This window comes from Helianthus annuus, chromosome 6 (assembly GCF_002127325.2).
Source record: "Helianthus annuus cultivar XRQ/B chromosome 6, HanXRQr2.0-SUNRISE, whole genome shotgun sequence".
In the NCBI taxonomy this organism is placed as follows: Eukaryota; Viridiplantae; Streptophyta; class Magnoliopsida; order Asterales; family Asteraceae; genus Helianthus; species Helianthus annuus.
In genome coordinates this window covers 2020199-2036222 of record NC_035438.2, presented here as the reverse complement: position 1 = coordinate 2036222, position 16024 = coordinate 2020199, and the positions used below count along the sequence as shown (strand labels likewise).

The 16024-nt window shown below is 38.6% G+C and overlaps 1 protein-coding gene across 3 annotated transcripts in view; it reads left to right on the top strand.

Annotated features, from left to right (window-relative positions):
* LOC110864344 (alpha-ketoglutarate-dependent dioxygenase abh1) overlaps positions 1-14337 on the top strand; it is a 44003-nt gene extending 29666 nt beyond the window's left edge. For 2 of the 3 annotated variants that reach the window (XM_022113391.2, XM_022113390.2), the window contains exons 3-4: positions 13388-13696; positions 13942-14337. In XM_022113391.2, coding sequence (XP_021969083.1) covers positions 13388-13696; positions 13942-14214 — 582 coding nt within the window. In that variant the 3' untranslated portion in view covers positions 14215-14337. Of the gene's footprint in view, positions 1-13067; positions 13310-13387; positions 13697-13941 lie in introns of those variants that run through there. The other variant, XM_035974306.1, reaches the window with a different exon arrangement.
* The last annotated feature ends 1687 nt before the right edge of the window (positions 14338-16024 follow it).

Genomic DNA, 16024 nt, shown 5'->3' with positions numbered 1-16024 from the left:
ACTGATTTTAGAGAAGCTTGACGTGTCGAGCTGTACTGTACTTGACTTTGATTGTTGACCTGCAGCAGATGATGTTCCTCCATAACACGCATATTGTGGTTGTTGAGCAGGAGGAGGAGGAGGTGGTTGTATTGGATTTCCATACAGATCTGTGGTTGGAGGCGACTTTACAGGAACTTGCACTGGATTGCCATACATATCCGTGCTTGTGACAAATGCCGTTTGAAGTGGAGCGTGTGAACCGGCTTTTGCAGATGAAGAAGTGGAGGTGCCATAATACATCTCTGGATTCTGTGGCACTGCAACTCTCTTTGCCTTCAACGTTTCTTCCTGATCCTTGTTCTCCAGAAGCTGCACGAAATCGTTGATATTTGTAGTTCTCAACGTTCCGTTGTACTTCAAGATTTCCAGGAAGTTATTCCATTGAGGAGGCAATGCATCGGCAAACTTCTTTACCACCTCTGTTGGAGTCGTAGTGACTTCAAAGTTTGTCAGCTCAGTAAGCAGGTGATAGAAACGGCTTGTCATATCTCCCAAGGACTCCTTATCCATACATGTGAAGCCATCGAATTCTTTCTTCAGTAGATCTCGTCGTAGTTGACGTGTGGCTTCATTACCTACTCCTCTTGTCTTCAATGCATCCCACAACTTCTTCGTAGTCTTGAAACTGACGAACTGATGATAAATATCCTTGCTCAGTGCTTGAGTGAGAATAGCGTATGCTTTCTTTTCTAAGTCATACGTCTTCTTTTGTTCATCAGGAAGATCGGCAAATGTAGCTGTCGAAGAAGCAGCAACCTCGATAGTTTGATCGAATTCCGTAATGAACCGCAACCACAACTCTGTATTTTGACCGAGAATGTATGTATGGAAACGATCAACCCATCCTGGATATTCATGAAGATGCATCAACTTTGGAGGCCTGTTCAAACTTCCGGTTTCACTTTCGCTTAGTAGAAGACTTTGAATACTCGGAGTTTGATTTGAAACAAACGCCCATTGACCAGCTGGAGTGGCATTTGTTTGTGAGGATGTAGATACTGGAGATTCGGCCCATGATGGAGATTGACTGGTATTCATGTATTTTCCACTGTCTGGAGCCGGACTTCCCCACCAACTCGGATTCATGATAAATAAGCAAAATAAATGCTAAGTAAAAAAAAGATCCGAAAGATACACAGCCGAAGGATCCTGGTCGAAGGATCTGAAATCACAGAAACTTGTTAATAACAAACTGACCACAATCGAAAGATATAACCTTGTTCGAAGGATCAACAGTACTCGAAAGATTACTGTTGACTCTCGAACAATGATTTCGAAAGATTCAAGAACTCGAAAGATTCCCTTTGAAAGATCCTTATCTTTCGAGCCAAATCCTTATCTTTCGAATAACAGATCTCGAAAGATTCACCAATACGAAGGATCCTAATCTTTCGGACACTAATCTTTCGAAAAGATTCCTTTCTCGAAGGATATGATTCAGACTTCGAAGGATGGGTCGAAAGATAGTAATCTTTCGAGCCTTCCTTGATCGACAGATGTCGATAGATGTCGAAGGATAATCTTTCGATGTCGAAAGATATCTTTCGAGAGCTCTGACACAATCTGATCTGATGTGAAAGGTTGGTGAAAAAGGTGATGGGGTTGGTGAAGTTGCTTTCGGCAGAAGGGGTGTTTCTGCACAACTTTCCACCAACCTTTTGACTTTCAAAAATAGTACCCAAAAAGGCAAAACCTTATCCTTAATTCCAGTCACCGGAAACACACCGGAATACCACCGGAAAACACAAAGTTTTCTAAAAACCAATTTTTATGTTACCCAACCCAACCTTGAACACTCCCGGTTAGTTTAGACACGTTTTTACTCAAAGAAAAAGCAAGAAAACAAGTAAAAACAGGTGCAAAACCAAGTGTTTCAACACACCACAACTTGTAAAAACCCGGTTTTAAACAAGGTTAAGAGCCTTAGCTCTGATACCACTTGTTGGTCCCTTTTCGCGGAGGATTACGAACCTAAACCTTGTTATACAAACCTACTAGCGAGTGCGGAATCCAAGCTAGCAAGCAAACCGAGTTAGTAGCAAGTAGAGAAACAAACACACAAGTTCACCGATTAACACAACTTGTATTAATGCAATGAGGGTTCGGTTACAAGCTCAATGTTTACAGAAATGTTCTATAAACTCTCAAAGTGTGTGTGTGAGTTTGGACAGAATGCTCTCAGCCCGTGTGGGTGTATTCTCTCTGTCTTGTGTCTGTCTACTGAAACTCAACACGTGCATGGGTATTTATACCCAGCCCAAGATGCTATGTCCGAAGGATTCGACAGATGGTCCGAAGGATCATCTGTCGAAGATTAAGTGTTCGAAGGATAAGCATGTACCTCGAAGGATCACCTTTCGAGGTCAAGTCATTCGAAGCATATCTTTCGATGAGATCGAAGGATCCACATCATCCTTCGATCTCTTATCCTTCGGGACAGTGCATCGTTCAACATCTCTTTCAACTGTTGACTGAGTCAAACCAGGAGGACGGTTGACTTGGTCAACTTACAGGATTGACAAGGACATCGTTTACATACAGACCGAATACAGACAAAGTACAGACACAAGTGCACCAACATAACGTGAAATGTTTAATCTAATTATTTTAAAACTTCTAATTTTTTTGGACAGTGTTTAGGCCAATCCAATTTGACTTGCTTCGACCTATGCTAAAAGTTGCATGCTTTGATCCATTATCCAACCTACCTGACCCATCCATTTGCTACACTGTGTGTAAGACCTCGTGAAGATTATGGTAAGAGTGAACAACTTTTTAATTGTTTATATCATTTCACCTGCTTTTAACTGTTTTAAGTTTGAAAATTATGGTTATAAGATGTTTTTTAACACATACTTGACTTATCTTGAGCAGTTGTTGTAGGTCCGGTTTTCGGGATCCAACCCGTGATTTTCGTGTTCATGTTCAAAGATGGAAGAGATAAGAGAGATGATAACAAACAAACTTTGTATTAATCCGGTAGTAAACATTACAAGTCGGCCCGGTTACATGACAACCGAACTAATACCAAAGAAGTATACATCCGGGGAGAAACCAAGTGGTGATTTCTCCCGGTGAGGTCTCAGACCTCCATTCTCTCTCTAGCACACACTTGTGCTCTCACTCTTGTGTTGCAAATGACAAAGTGTTGGTATTTATACCAAAACAAACACTGCAGGTCGAAGGATCAGACTGACTGGTCGAAACATCATCCTTCGATCAGACAGTCTTCGAAAGATACTCACATACCTCGAATGATATCCTTCGATATCCTTCGAGGTCCATCCTTCGATGGGTATCTTTCGAGCTCATCGAAGGATATTCATAATCCTTCGATGCCTTATCCTTCGACACCAATGACAACACAGCAACTTTGTCTAGCAACACACACACACAGTCAAACCAACAACCCTCTCGTTTGACCACTTCAAACGAGCGGGTCTATACACGTTCGCTTGACCGTTTCACTAACTATTACAAATTCAGCATAAAATAAAACTAATCTATTCGACAAGCATCGGACACAAAATCTGCATCAACAAATTCCCCCTTGTCCGTTGCTGTCGAATGCTGAAAATGCAATTGCAATCAATCTTCAGCCAAGTATTCATCTTCTCTGTGTAGACAAATTCCCCCTTGACCGATGATCCAGGTAAGTAGCATCCTGATGCTCATTGTATAAGATTTCCCCCTCAAAGTACGCGTATCCGTGTTGAGTGTTGTGCAATTTCCTCAAAAGGATCAATTGACCGATCTTCCGCTGATCTTCCAAAACTCCAACCGGCATATGATAAAGGTTCCATTCTTAAACAACTGCATCAAGTCTTGATCTTCAAGTGTCTGTGCAAAACATTCCACGCTGAACCGTTTGAATCACCAGAAGATCATAAACTCTACCACCTGAGATTGCGTTTAGAATTTTGCCGAAGAAATTCAACACATGAAAAAATTTTTATCCCCCCATTTCTTTGGCAAAATCTCTAAACCTTAACAGATTCTTTCCACTTCAAAGAAACTGTCGTCAAATATTCACCAATTCCCTCCACCAAGCGGAACTGTTGTGTTTGGCCCATAATAGTCACGTTACCATGTTTGTCATTGCATCGGTAACCGTGACTACCCCACATTTTCAAACATCAAGTCTTCATCATCTCTTGTGTTCATCATGCTGCATCATCCCGCGTGTTCCCAAAGCCCGTACGAATTTTGATGTTGAAACTTTGAAGCCCGGTATGAATAATCCTTGCGAACACCCGACCCGACTCCAAGTGAATTAAATGATTAACCCCAACACACTGTCTGAGTTCATAAAATTCCACAACATCTGGATCCTTCGAAACACCTGCATCAAACGAAAGATAAACACCAAGACAGCTTCGAAAGATGATCTTTCGAAGTCTTTCGAGCACATGTCACATATCTTTCGAGCATCTTTCGAGCACATGTCACATATCTTTCGAACACCTTTCGAAGTTGGACATGGCTGATCCTTCGTACACTTCAGAATTGATCCTTCGAAGTCTTTTTGATCCTTCGAAGAACTGATGATCTTTCGAGCACTCCTGTTCATCTTTCGAATCTCCTTGTTCGAAGGATGATCTTTCGAGATCGAAAGATATCTTTCGATGGTTCTGACACAAGGACAGAAAGTACGACAGGTGTCAGAAAAGTTGATGTGGTAGGTGACCAACTTTCGCAAATTTCGAAGCATGAAAATTTGAAATTTGAATTTTGTTTTATCCTTCGAAATCTGTTCAATCTTTCGATGGACAAAACACCATCTTTCGAAAATTTGAAGCTGTCAAGAACATCAAGAACACGGTGACGGTGAGATCTGCAGATCCGACGAAAACACTTGTACACGTTGTTTTGATGAAGAAAACTTGAGTATTTTAGAGAAAAACATAAAACCCAACACCCGGTTTAGCACAGATCTGGATATCCGGGTCCAGATCTGGGTTTTTCTCATTTTCACCTTTTTACATCTTGAACAAAAACCCACAAAAATCACAGATCTAGAGCACATGTGACTTAGTAAACGGTTAGTTTTACTAAATCGGGCACCATGGCTCTGATACCAATTGTAGGTCCAGGTTTCTGGATCGAATCCGTGATTCTCGTGTTCATGTTCAAAGATGGAAGAGATAAGAGAGATGATAACAAACAAACTTTGTATTAATCCGGTAGTAAACATTACAAGTCGGCCCGGTTACATGACAACCGAACTAATACCAAAGAAGTATACATCCGGGGAGAAACCAAGTGGTGATTTCTCCCGGTGAGGTCTCAGACCTCCATTCTCTCTCTAGCACACACTTGTGCTCTCACTCTTGTGTTGCAAATGACAAAGTGTTGGTATTTATACCAAAACACAGGCTGCAGGTCGAAGGATCAGACTGACTGGTCGAAACATCATCCTTCGATCAGACAGTCTTCGAAAGATACTCACATACCTCGAATGATATCCTTCGATATCCTTCGAGGTCCATCCTTCGATGGGTATCTTTCGAGCTCATCGAAGGATATTCATAATCCTTCGATGCCTTATCCTTCGACACCAATGACAACACAGCAACTTTGTCTAGCAACACACACACACAGTCAAACCAACAACCCTCTCGTTTGACCACTTCAAACGAGCGGGTCTATACACGTTCGCTTGACCGTTTCACTAACTATTACAAATTCAGCATAAAATAAAACTAATCTATTCGACAAGCATCGGACACAAAATCTGCATCAACAAATAAAAATTTTTTCATTTGTTGAATTTCTTCGGCAAAATTCTAAACGCAATCTCAGGTGGTAGAGTTTATGATCCTCTGGTGATTCAAACGGTTCAGCGTGGAATGTTTTGCACAGACACTTGAAGATCAAGACTTGATGCAGTTGTTTAAGAATGGAACCTTTATCATATGCCGGTTGGAGTATTGGAAGATCAGCGGAAGATCGGTCAATTGATCCTTTTGAGGAAATTGCACAACACTCAACACGGATACGCGTACTTTGAGGGGGAAATCTTATACAATGAGCATCAGGATACTACTTACCTGGATCATCGGTCAAGGGGGAATTCGTCAACACAGAGAAGATGATTACTTGACTGAAGATTGATGATTGCAGTTGCATTTTCAGCATTCGACAGCAACGGACAAGGGGGAATTTGTTGATGCAGATTTTGTGTCCGATGCTTGTCGAATAGATTAGTTTTATTTTATGCTGAATTTGTAATAGTTAGTGAAACGGTCAAGCGAACGTGTATAGACCCGCTCGTTTGAAGTGGTCAAACGAGAGGGTTGTTGGTTTGACTGTGTGTGTGTGTTGCTAGACAAAGTTGCTGTGTTGTCATTGGTGTCGAAGGATAAGGCATCGAAGGATTATGAATATCCTTCGATGAGCTCGAAAGATACCCATCGAAGGATGGACCTCGAAGGATATCGAAGGATATCATTCGAGGTATGTGAGTATCTTTCGAAGACTGTCTGATCGAAGGATGATGTTTCGACCAGTCAGTCTGATCCTTCGACCTGCAGCCTGTGTTTTGGTATAAATACCAACACTTTGTCATTTGCAACACAAGAGTGAGAGCACAAGTGTGTGCTAGAGAGAGAATGGAGGTCTGAGACCTCACCGGGAGAAATCACCACTTGGTTTCTCCCCGGATGTATACTTCTTTGGTATTAGTTCGGTTGTCATGTAACCGGGCCGACTTGTAATGTTTACTACCGGATTAATACAAAGGGACCTACAAGGGACCTACAAGTGATTTTCGGGATCCAACCCGTGATTTTCGTGCTCTGATACCAATTGTAGGTCCGGTTTTCGGGATCCAACCCGTGATTTTCGTGTTCATGTTCAAAGATGGAAGAGATAAGAGAGATGATAACAAACAAACTTTGTATTAATCCGGTAGTAAACATTACAAGTCGGCCCGGTTACATGACAACCGAACTAATACCAAAGAAGTATACATCCGGGGAGAAACCAAGTGGTGATTTCTCCCGGTGAGGTCTCAGACCTCCATTCTCTCTCTAGCACACACTTGTGCTCTCACTCTTGTGTTGCAAATGACAAAGTGTTGGTATTTATACCAAAACACAGGCTGCAGGTCGAAGGATCAGACTGACTGGTCGAAACATCATCCTTCGATCAGACAGTCTTCGAAAGATACTCACATACCTCGAATGATATCCTTCGATATCCTTCGAGGTCCATCCTTCGATGGGTATCTTTCGAGCTCATCGAAGGATATTCATAATCCTTCGATGCCTTATCCTTCGACACCAATGACAACACAGCAACTTTGTCTAGCAACACACACACACAGTCAAACCAACAACCCTCTCGTTTGACCACTTCAAACGAGCGGGTCTATACACGTTCGCTTGACCGTTTCACTAACTATTACAAATTCAGCATAAAATAAAACTAATCTATTCGACAAGCATCGGACACAAAATCTGCATCAACAAATTCCCCCTTGTCCGTTGCTGTCGAATGCTGAAAATGCAACTGCAATCATCAATCTTCAGTCAAGTAATCATCTTCTCTGTGTTGACGAATTCCCCCTTGACCGATGATCCAGGTAAGTAGTATCCTGATGCTCATTGTATAAGATTTCCCCCTCAAAGTACGCGTATCCGTGTTGAGTGTTGTGCAATTTCCTCAAAAGGATCAATTGACCGATCTTCCGCTGATCTTCCAATACTCCAACCGGCATATGATAAAGGTTCCATTCTTAAACAACTGCATCAAGTCTTGATCTTCAAGTGTCTGTGCAAAACATTCCACGCTGAACCGTTTGAATCACCAGAGGATCATAAACTCTACCACCTGAGATTGCGTTTAGAATTTTGCCGAAGAAATTCAACAAATGAAAAAATTTTTATCCCCCCATTTCTTTGGCAAAATCTCTAAACCTTAACAGATTCTTTCCACTTCAAAGAAACTGTCGTCAAATATTCACCAATTCCCTCCACCAAGCGGAACTGTTGTGTTTGGCCCATAATAGTCACGTTACCATGTTTGTCATTGCATCGGTAACCGTGACTACCCCACATTTTCAAACATCAAGTCTTCATCATCTCTTGTGTTCATCATGCTGCATCACCCCGCGTGTTCCCAAATCCCGTACGAATTTTGATGTTGAAACTTTGAAGCCCGGTATGAATAATCCTTGCGAACACCCGACCCGACTCCAAGTGAATTAAATGATTAACCCCAACACACTGTCTGAGTTCATAAAATTCCACAACACCTGGATCCTTCGAAACATCTGCATCAAACGAAAGATAAACACCAAGACAGCTTCGAAAGATGATCTTTCGAAGTCTTTCGAGCACATGTCACATATCTTTCGAGCATCTTTCGAGCACATGTCACAGATCTTTCGAACACCTTTCGAAGTTGGACATGGCTGATCCTTCGTACACTTCAGAATTGATCCTTCGAAGTCTTTTTGATCCTTCGAAGAACTGATGATCTTTCGAGCACTCCTGTTCATCTTTCGAATCTCCTTGTTCGAAGGATGATCTTTCGAGATCGAAAGATATCTTTCGATGGTTCTGACACAAGGACAGAAAGTACGACAGGTGTCAGAAAAGTTGATGTGGTAGGTGACCAACTTTCGCAAATTTCGAAGCATGAAAATTTGAAATTTGAATTTTGTTTTATCCTTCGAAATCTGTTCAATCTTTCGATGGACAAAACACCATCTTTCGAAAATTTGAAGCTGTCAAGAACATCAAGAACACGGTGACGGTGAGATCTGCAGATCCGACGAAAACACTTGTACACGTTGTTTTGATGAAGAAAACTTGAGTATTTTAGAGAAAAACATAAAACCCAACACCCGGTTTAGCACAGATCTGGATATCCGGGTCCAGATCTGGGTTTTTCTCATTTTCACCTTTTTACATCTTGAACAAAAACCCACAAAAATCACAGATCTAGAGCACATGTGACTTAGTAAACGGTTAGTTTTACTAAATCGGGCACCATGGCTCTGATACCAATTGTAGGTCCGGTTTTCGGGATCCAACCCGTGATTTTCGTGTTCATGTTCAAAGATGGAAGAGATAAGAGAGATGATAACAAACAAACTTTGTATTAATCCGGTAGTAAACATTACAAGTCGGCCCGGTTACATGACAACCGAACTAATACCAAAGAAGTATACATCCGGGGAGAAACCAAGTGGTGATTTCTCCCGGTGAGGTCTCAGACCTCCATTCTCTCTCTAGCACACACTTGTGCTCTCACTCTTGTGTTGCAAATGACAAAGTGTTGGTATTTATACCAAAACAAACACTGCAGGTCGAAGGATCAGACTGACTGGTCGAAACATCATCCTTCGATCAGACAGTCTTCGAAAGATACTCACATACCTCGAATGATATCCTTCGATATCCTTCGAGGTCCATCCTTCGATGGGTATCTTTCGAGCTCATCGAAGGATATTCATAATCCTTCGATGCCTTATCCTTCGACACCAATGACAACACAGCAACTTTGTCTAGCAACACACACACACAGTCAAACCAACAACCCTCTCGTTTGACCACTTCAAACGAGCGGGTCTATACACGTTCGCTTGACCGTTTCACTAACTATTACAAATTCAGCATAAAATAAAACTAATCTATTCGACAAGCATCGGACACAAAATCTGCATCAACAGTTGTGACAAATGTCATTGACCGGCAACCAGTGATGAAGCTTGAGATTTCCGACCGGGGGGGTTGAAAACGTATATACCTAAAAAAGTATAAACCGGGGGTCGAAAACGTATATACCTAAAAACTTCTATACGAAAACTACATACCGGACACTACGGAGCGAAAAGTTCGGGGGGTCGGGCGCCCCCCCACCCCCGGCCCTGCCGGCAACGGGAAGTCTATTAGCCTAAGTTCTACCAACTTACCTTGGTTTGAGTGGTCTATATTAGCAATGTAAATATTGGGTGGGATCTGATACATTAGAGTATAGATACACATAATTTTTTTATTACATTTATGCACACACATTATTTATTTTTGATTTATTATCATATTTCAGGTTATATGCCAACTCGACTTTGAATCGGTTCTTAGAAGATGTAATAGTTGGAAATGTAGTTTCACCAACACTTGAAATTGTGTAACAGATTGATTATGTACATTTTTATAGATATTTCTTTATTTTTTGTTAACTATATATTTCTATAACTTCATTATTTAAAATGTAGTATGTAATTTCATTTATCTATAGACTTATTATTTATATAATTTATATTGTTTAAACTCGTATATCATATGGGTAGATAACCTAGATGTTCGGTGCAAATTCAAGTAGGTTGAGTTTCACATGTGTTCTAAGTGATAATATTGCTGCTCCAATGTTTTCATCATCTTGGAACTTTGGTTCAATCTCACATGCGTATTTGGTTCATCAAGATCAGATCTAAATTCATTTTTTGTATCTAAAAACTATACTAAAAACCAAGTCCTGGTTGATTCGAGCTAACTCACACAAAAGTTTTGCAATGTGCTATTAAAGTTTTAAGGTATTTTCATTTATTAAACCGCGTGTATACGCGGGCTCTAACCTAGTATCCGATTATGTTAATATATATTACAGTGAGTTTGACTCAATATTTTCATTAGTTTTAATTAATAAAGATAACATCTATTTGAAAAAAGGAAATCGGATATAATGAATATATTTTGGAGATAACCACCAAGGGAACCGTTACAAGAAAATAGGATCTTATACGGAATTTATCGAACCTCTCTGGTACAACGTATTCTCACAAAAACAGTTTCTACAAATCTGATTCTTGAAGAACAAAGTTTAATCCGTTCAAACTTTTGATAGTACCATCAAATAGTTTGTTCTGATAGTGAACACACGACTCTTTGTTTAATCCAAGTTGCATTCGAATTGTTATCTTATTTTCTTGTTCCTGTTCTTCGCTTTAACCAACAAGGTGTACCGTTTTGCATGGTTGTTGACCCGCTATTCTTCCGTTGACCTTCGCTAAGTTAAGCGTAAGGGGGAATACGAAAGCAAAACGCTATTGTTGTCCCCGAGCCCGATAGAGCACAAGCGATAAAATCTCGACCAACTAAAGAAATAGTCGAGTGGATAATCAAATCTGATGCTTTAGACCGCCACAAACCCGTAAATAAAGTAAGAAGCAGTCCCTCGCCTCATCAAAAGCATGTGGAATATCTAAATTTTCTTAATTTAATAAAAAAAACCACGAAAAGAAACACACCACGCATTTGACTCATTTCATTTCTATTGATGTTTATTTTGTTTAATATACACAAGTTTTAACAAACCTCGCTAAAGTGTATTTAAAACACATAAAACATCTAAAATCATTTTAGAGTTAAATGCCAGTTTAGTCACTCTGGTTTGGGTCATTTTGCCAGTTTAGTTTAAAGGTTTGAAACGTTGCCATTTTAGTCCAAATAGTTTCAAGCGTTGCCATTTTTAGTCCACTGGGTTAACTCCGTTCATTTTTTTCTATTAGCTAGAAGGGTAATTCGATCATTTTATATGGTTGAATTGTGTTTCTAATTAACAGAATTACATATAAAATTGTTGGATAATCTTGATGGGTTCGGGCGAGTACAGGTCAAAGTTAGAAAGTGAAAGTTGGGTTGGTTCCACAAAAACGGGAGAACCATCGGTTTATTTAGCATGTTTTTTTTTATGTTTTTTTTTATAATAAATTGTAGTATTCTATTCTCATTTCCAACACCCCTTGTAATCATTATTTTGAGTTGAGAAATAAACACAGAAAAGAGTCCCAAATTGTGTCTATTGAGTGTGTCGATTCTGAACCCACAAAAATGACCGAAATTTAAAAAAAAAATGTCTAACCGAATATGTATATAAATATTTATGGTGGGGTGGGCTTGAGATTGGGCTTATTAGGTCAGGGAGTTCTAAATATTCAAGCTATGTCATTACCATGCCAGCCATTCTTGTCAAAGAGTAACAATGATGTTGAATCGTTCTAGCTGCTACCACCGACTAATCAGACCCATAGTGTCTTCATCTTTTGGGGTGAGCATCTATCATATATTCATATGGTTTATTTTGCTTTGTTGAGTTTTATTTCAAACTTAGATTTGTTCTTCTTTCCACACACAAAACCTCTTCATCTTTGTTTCTGCTGTTTTTTTTTTCTACTTCTACACACAAAAGCTCTAGCGTTTTTTCTTCTATTGAAGTTTTACTCCAAACAACATTTTTTTCTAACATATATCTTGTCTTTTGTTTAAGTTTTACTCGAAATTTTGGGTTTACCTTTAAAGATCTGGTCTTTTGTTTAAGTTTTACTCCAAAATTTGTGTTTACTTTTAAAGATGTTGCCTTTGTTCATGTTGTTTGACGCTAATCTGTTGTTCTTTCAACACACAAAACCCTAAAGATGTTCATGTTACTCCAACATTTAGTGTGTATGTGTTTTTACTTTTATTTCACTTTCAACACACAAAACCCTAAAGTTGTTCATGTTACTCCAACATTTAGTGTGTATGTGTTTTTACTTTTATTTCACTTTCAACACACAAAACCCTAAAGATGTTCATGTTACTCCAACATTTAGTGTGTATGTGTTTTTACTTTTATTTCACTTTCAACACACAAAACCCTAAAGATGTTCATGTTACTCCAACATTTAGTGTGTATGTGTTTTTTACTTTTATTTCACTTTCAACACACAAAACCCTAAAGTTGTTCATGTTACTCTAACATTTAGTGTGTATGTGTTTTTACTTTTATTTCACTTTCAACACACAAAACCCTAAAGATGTTCATGTTACTCCAACATTTAGTGTGTATGTGTTTTTACTTTTATTTCACTTTCAACACACAAAACCCTAAAGTTGTTCATGTTACTCCAACATTTAGTGTGTATGTGTTTTTACTTTTATTTCATAAATAAAACTGTTTAACTTGAAGCAGCTTTAATATGTTATGGTAACACTAATTTTCATATTCAAAGGTGCAGGATGCAATTCATGGCCGTTTAAGTGGAATGTTGAAGAAGCGGTATCCCAACACCAACACCAACACCAACACCAACACCAACACCAACACCAACACGTCTCCTCCCGACATTCAGGATGATGAAACAGAAGCTCCGTTTAGTTTAATCAGCCCCTATTTGAGCCCATGTCCATTGTTTAGGTGGACAAATCTATCGCCGGAACGTGAATTTCTTGGATCAGGAATGATGCTCATAAAGAATTGCATCACCCTCATGGGCCAGGTATTTTTTTTCTCAACAACAATGCATGCAATGCTCTTTTACATGTAGTTGACCACTTAGATCTATCTAATCCTTTAGGTTGAGATTGTGAATATGTGTCAAAAGTGGGGTGTGGATCATGGGGGTTTTTACCAGCCAAGTGGAGCCAAAGTTCCACTGCATATGATGTGTTTTGGTCGAAACTGGGATCCAGTTACAAGGTATGACAACCCTTACCGGAGTGATGGTTCTGAACCACCACCGATTCCAGATGATCTTTTTCTATTTGCTCAAAGCGTAGTTAAAGATGCCAGCAGTCGTGCTGAAGACCTTCCTTTAATGTGCCCGGATGTTTGTGTGGTCAATTTCTATTCAAAATCCGGTCTGCTTGGCCTTGGCCTTCATCAGGTTAATTACTTCTCACTTGCACATACCTATAAATCTTTCTTACCCATTTTGACATCCAACTTTTACATAAGTTACTAACATAACATTTCACGCTCCATATTATGCTTCTCTTTCAAAATGTATGCTTAATTCCAGAAATGATATAGCTATTGTTATGTTAATGAATAACTGAGACCTTAACATCATCATAACCCGTTTGTAGTTGTAGGTAAATGATCTGAAAAAGTAGAGTTAATTTTTTGTAGGATTGCGATGAGAGCTCTGATAGTCTCGAAAGAGGATTGCCTGTGGTTACCATCGCCATTGGCGACTCTGTAGAATTTTTGTTTCGCCACATTGATGAAAACAAGTTACACGAGATTTTGTTGGAATCGGGTGATGTTTTGGTATTCGGTGGCGAGGATAGACATATTTTTCACGTGATCGAGAGAGTCATTCCATCATCATGTCCTACACAGTTAGGTAATGCAACCAGGCTTGCATCGGGCCATCTAAACCTTAGTTTAAGACAGTTTTGATCCTTTCTTCTGGAAGCCTTTAGGGTTTTCTGTCTCTCGTTTTCAAGATCTTGTTGGTGAGCCTTGTTTGAGTTTCGTCTTGTCATGTTGGTGCCAATGAAATATTTGTACAGTTTATCGTGATATCGTGACATGTTTATTGTGACTGTGGCAGCTTATGCTTTCTTTAACTCTTAGTTTTAATTTGAATTTTCTCGAATTGTGTTGAATTCGAACTTGTGGCGATTTATTTTAGATTCTGTTTTTTCGCATGTGATTCTTACATTGTGTCAACAACAAGTACTGTATATAATTTAGGTGTTGATTTTGACTTATCTTATGTTTTTACATAACACTACAAGAATAGATTATATGACTGATAATCATGCTAAAAATAGACTAATTAACACATATATTTGGACCGAACAATAAAGGAAAATAGCATTACAAGAATATAGATTATATGACTGATAATCATGCTAAAAATAGACTAATTAGCATATACGTATATGTACCGAACAATAAAGGAAAATAACATTACAAGAATATAGATTATATGACTGATAATCATGCTAAAAATAGACTAATTAGCATATATGTATATGGACCGAACAATAAAGGAAAATAACACTACAATAAATAGATTATATGGACTGATAATCATGCAAAAAATAGACTAATTAGCCAGCTGTAGATGACTTAAAACAAGATGTCTAACATAAGCCAAGCTCTATATCTCCATTTAGCATTTTTATTTCTTAGCCCACTTGATGAATTTATGGAATTTTAGACTTGTGCACAGATGGAAGTTACACTATTCGATTGCTTTTGTTGCTGCACAAACAAAAGTCAAAAAAATATTATTAATGTCTAGACTTATTTTTTTTCCTTCTGTTCGTTCACTATAAACTCCACAAGACATTTAATTCTTCAAGTTACATAGTACTAATTTACAAGTTTTCTATGTATTTGCAAGTTCTCTATTTATAATGGTGTTTTGCACATCATGTTTGGATGTTTTTATAAAAAACATTTTTATTTTTTACTTTCAACTTTGGTCTCCTATATTTTTCATGTTTCGCGTTTCATTCTAATTTTGCAAATAACACGACGCAATGCGCGCTTGGTTCAACGTTTTTACGTTTTGTTCTAAAATTTGCAAGTTAACATGCCGCAACGTGCGTGTGTTGTTCAACGTTTTTATGTCTATTTTCTCATTTGACAAATTCGTCACAACACGGGTCGTAGATCAGTTGGTTATTCTTTTCTATGTTTTACGTTTTATTCTAATTTATTCACATTAACATGCCGCAACTTCAATGTTGGTGGTTTCCTAACGATACATCATGTATCGGTTAGTGACCGGTTTCGGTTATAAAACAATTTTTCTTTTTCACCTTTAGCTCCTACTGTAATTCCTATACTCCCATTCCCATACATGACCTGGGCTTTATAGAAACCCATAGAAACCAACCAAAATAAGCCCAATATAAGCTGTTGCAATATAAATCCAGTAAACTTCAATGTATCTTATCCGACTAAGATCAATTAACCATGCCCAAAAAGCCAACGATAATATTTTAACCCAAAATCTCTAATATATATTTTCTAACACCAATTATTTTCACCATTATTTGACTTAGCTTATGCCTCCAACACTGATTTGAAACCAGTTCATTAACAGTTTTTTACACCTCTATTTGGTAATTCTGGATCTCACAATGTTTTTAATTTTGTAGCATGTGATTCAACTATTTCATAAATGGGATAAATGTTAATGAGATTTTTCGATTATAATAACTAGGCTTTCTAAACTTAAATTATTGTCTAA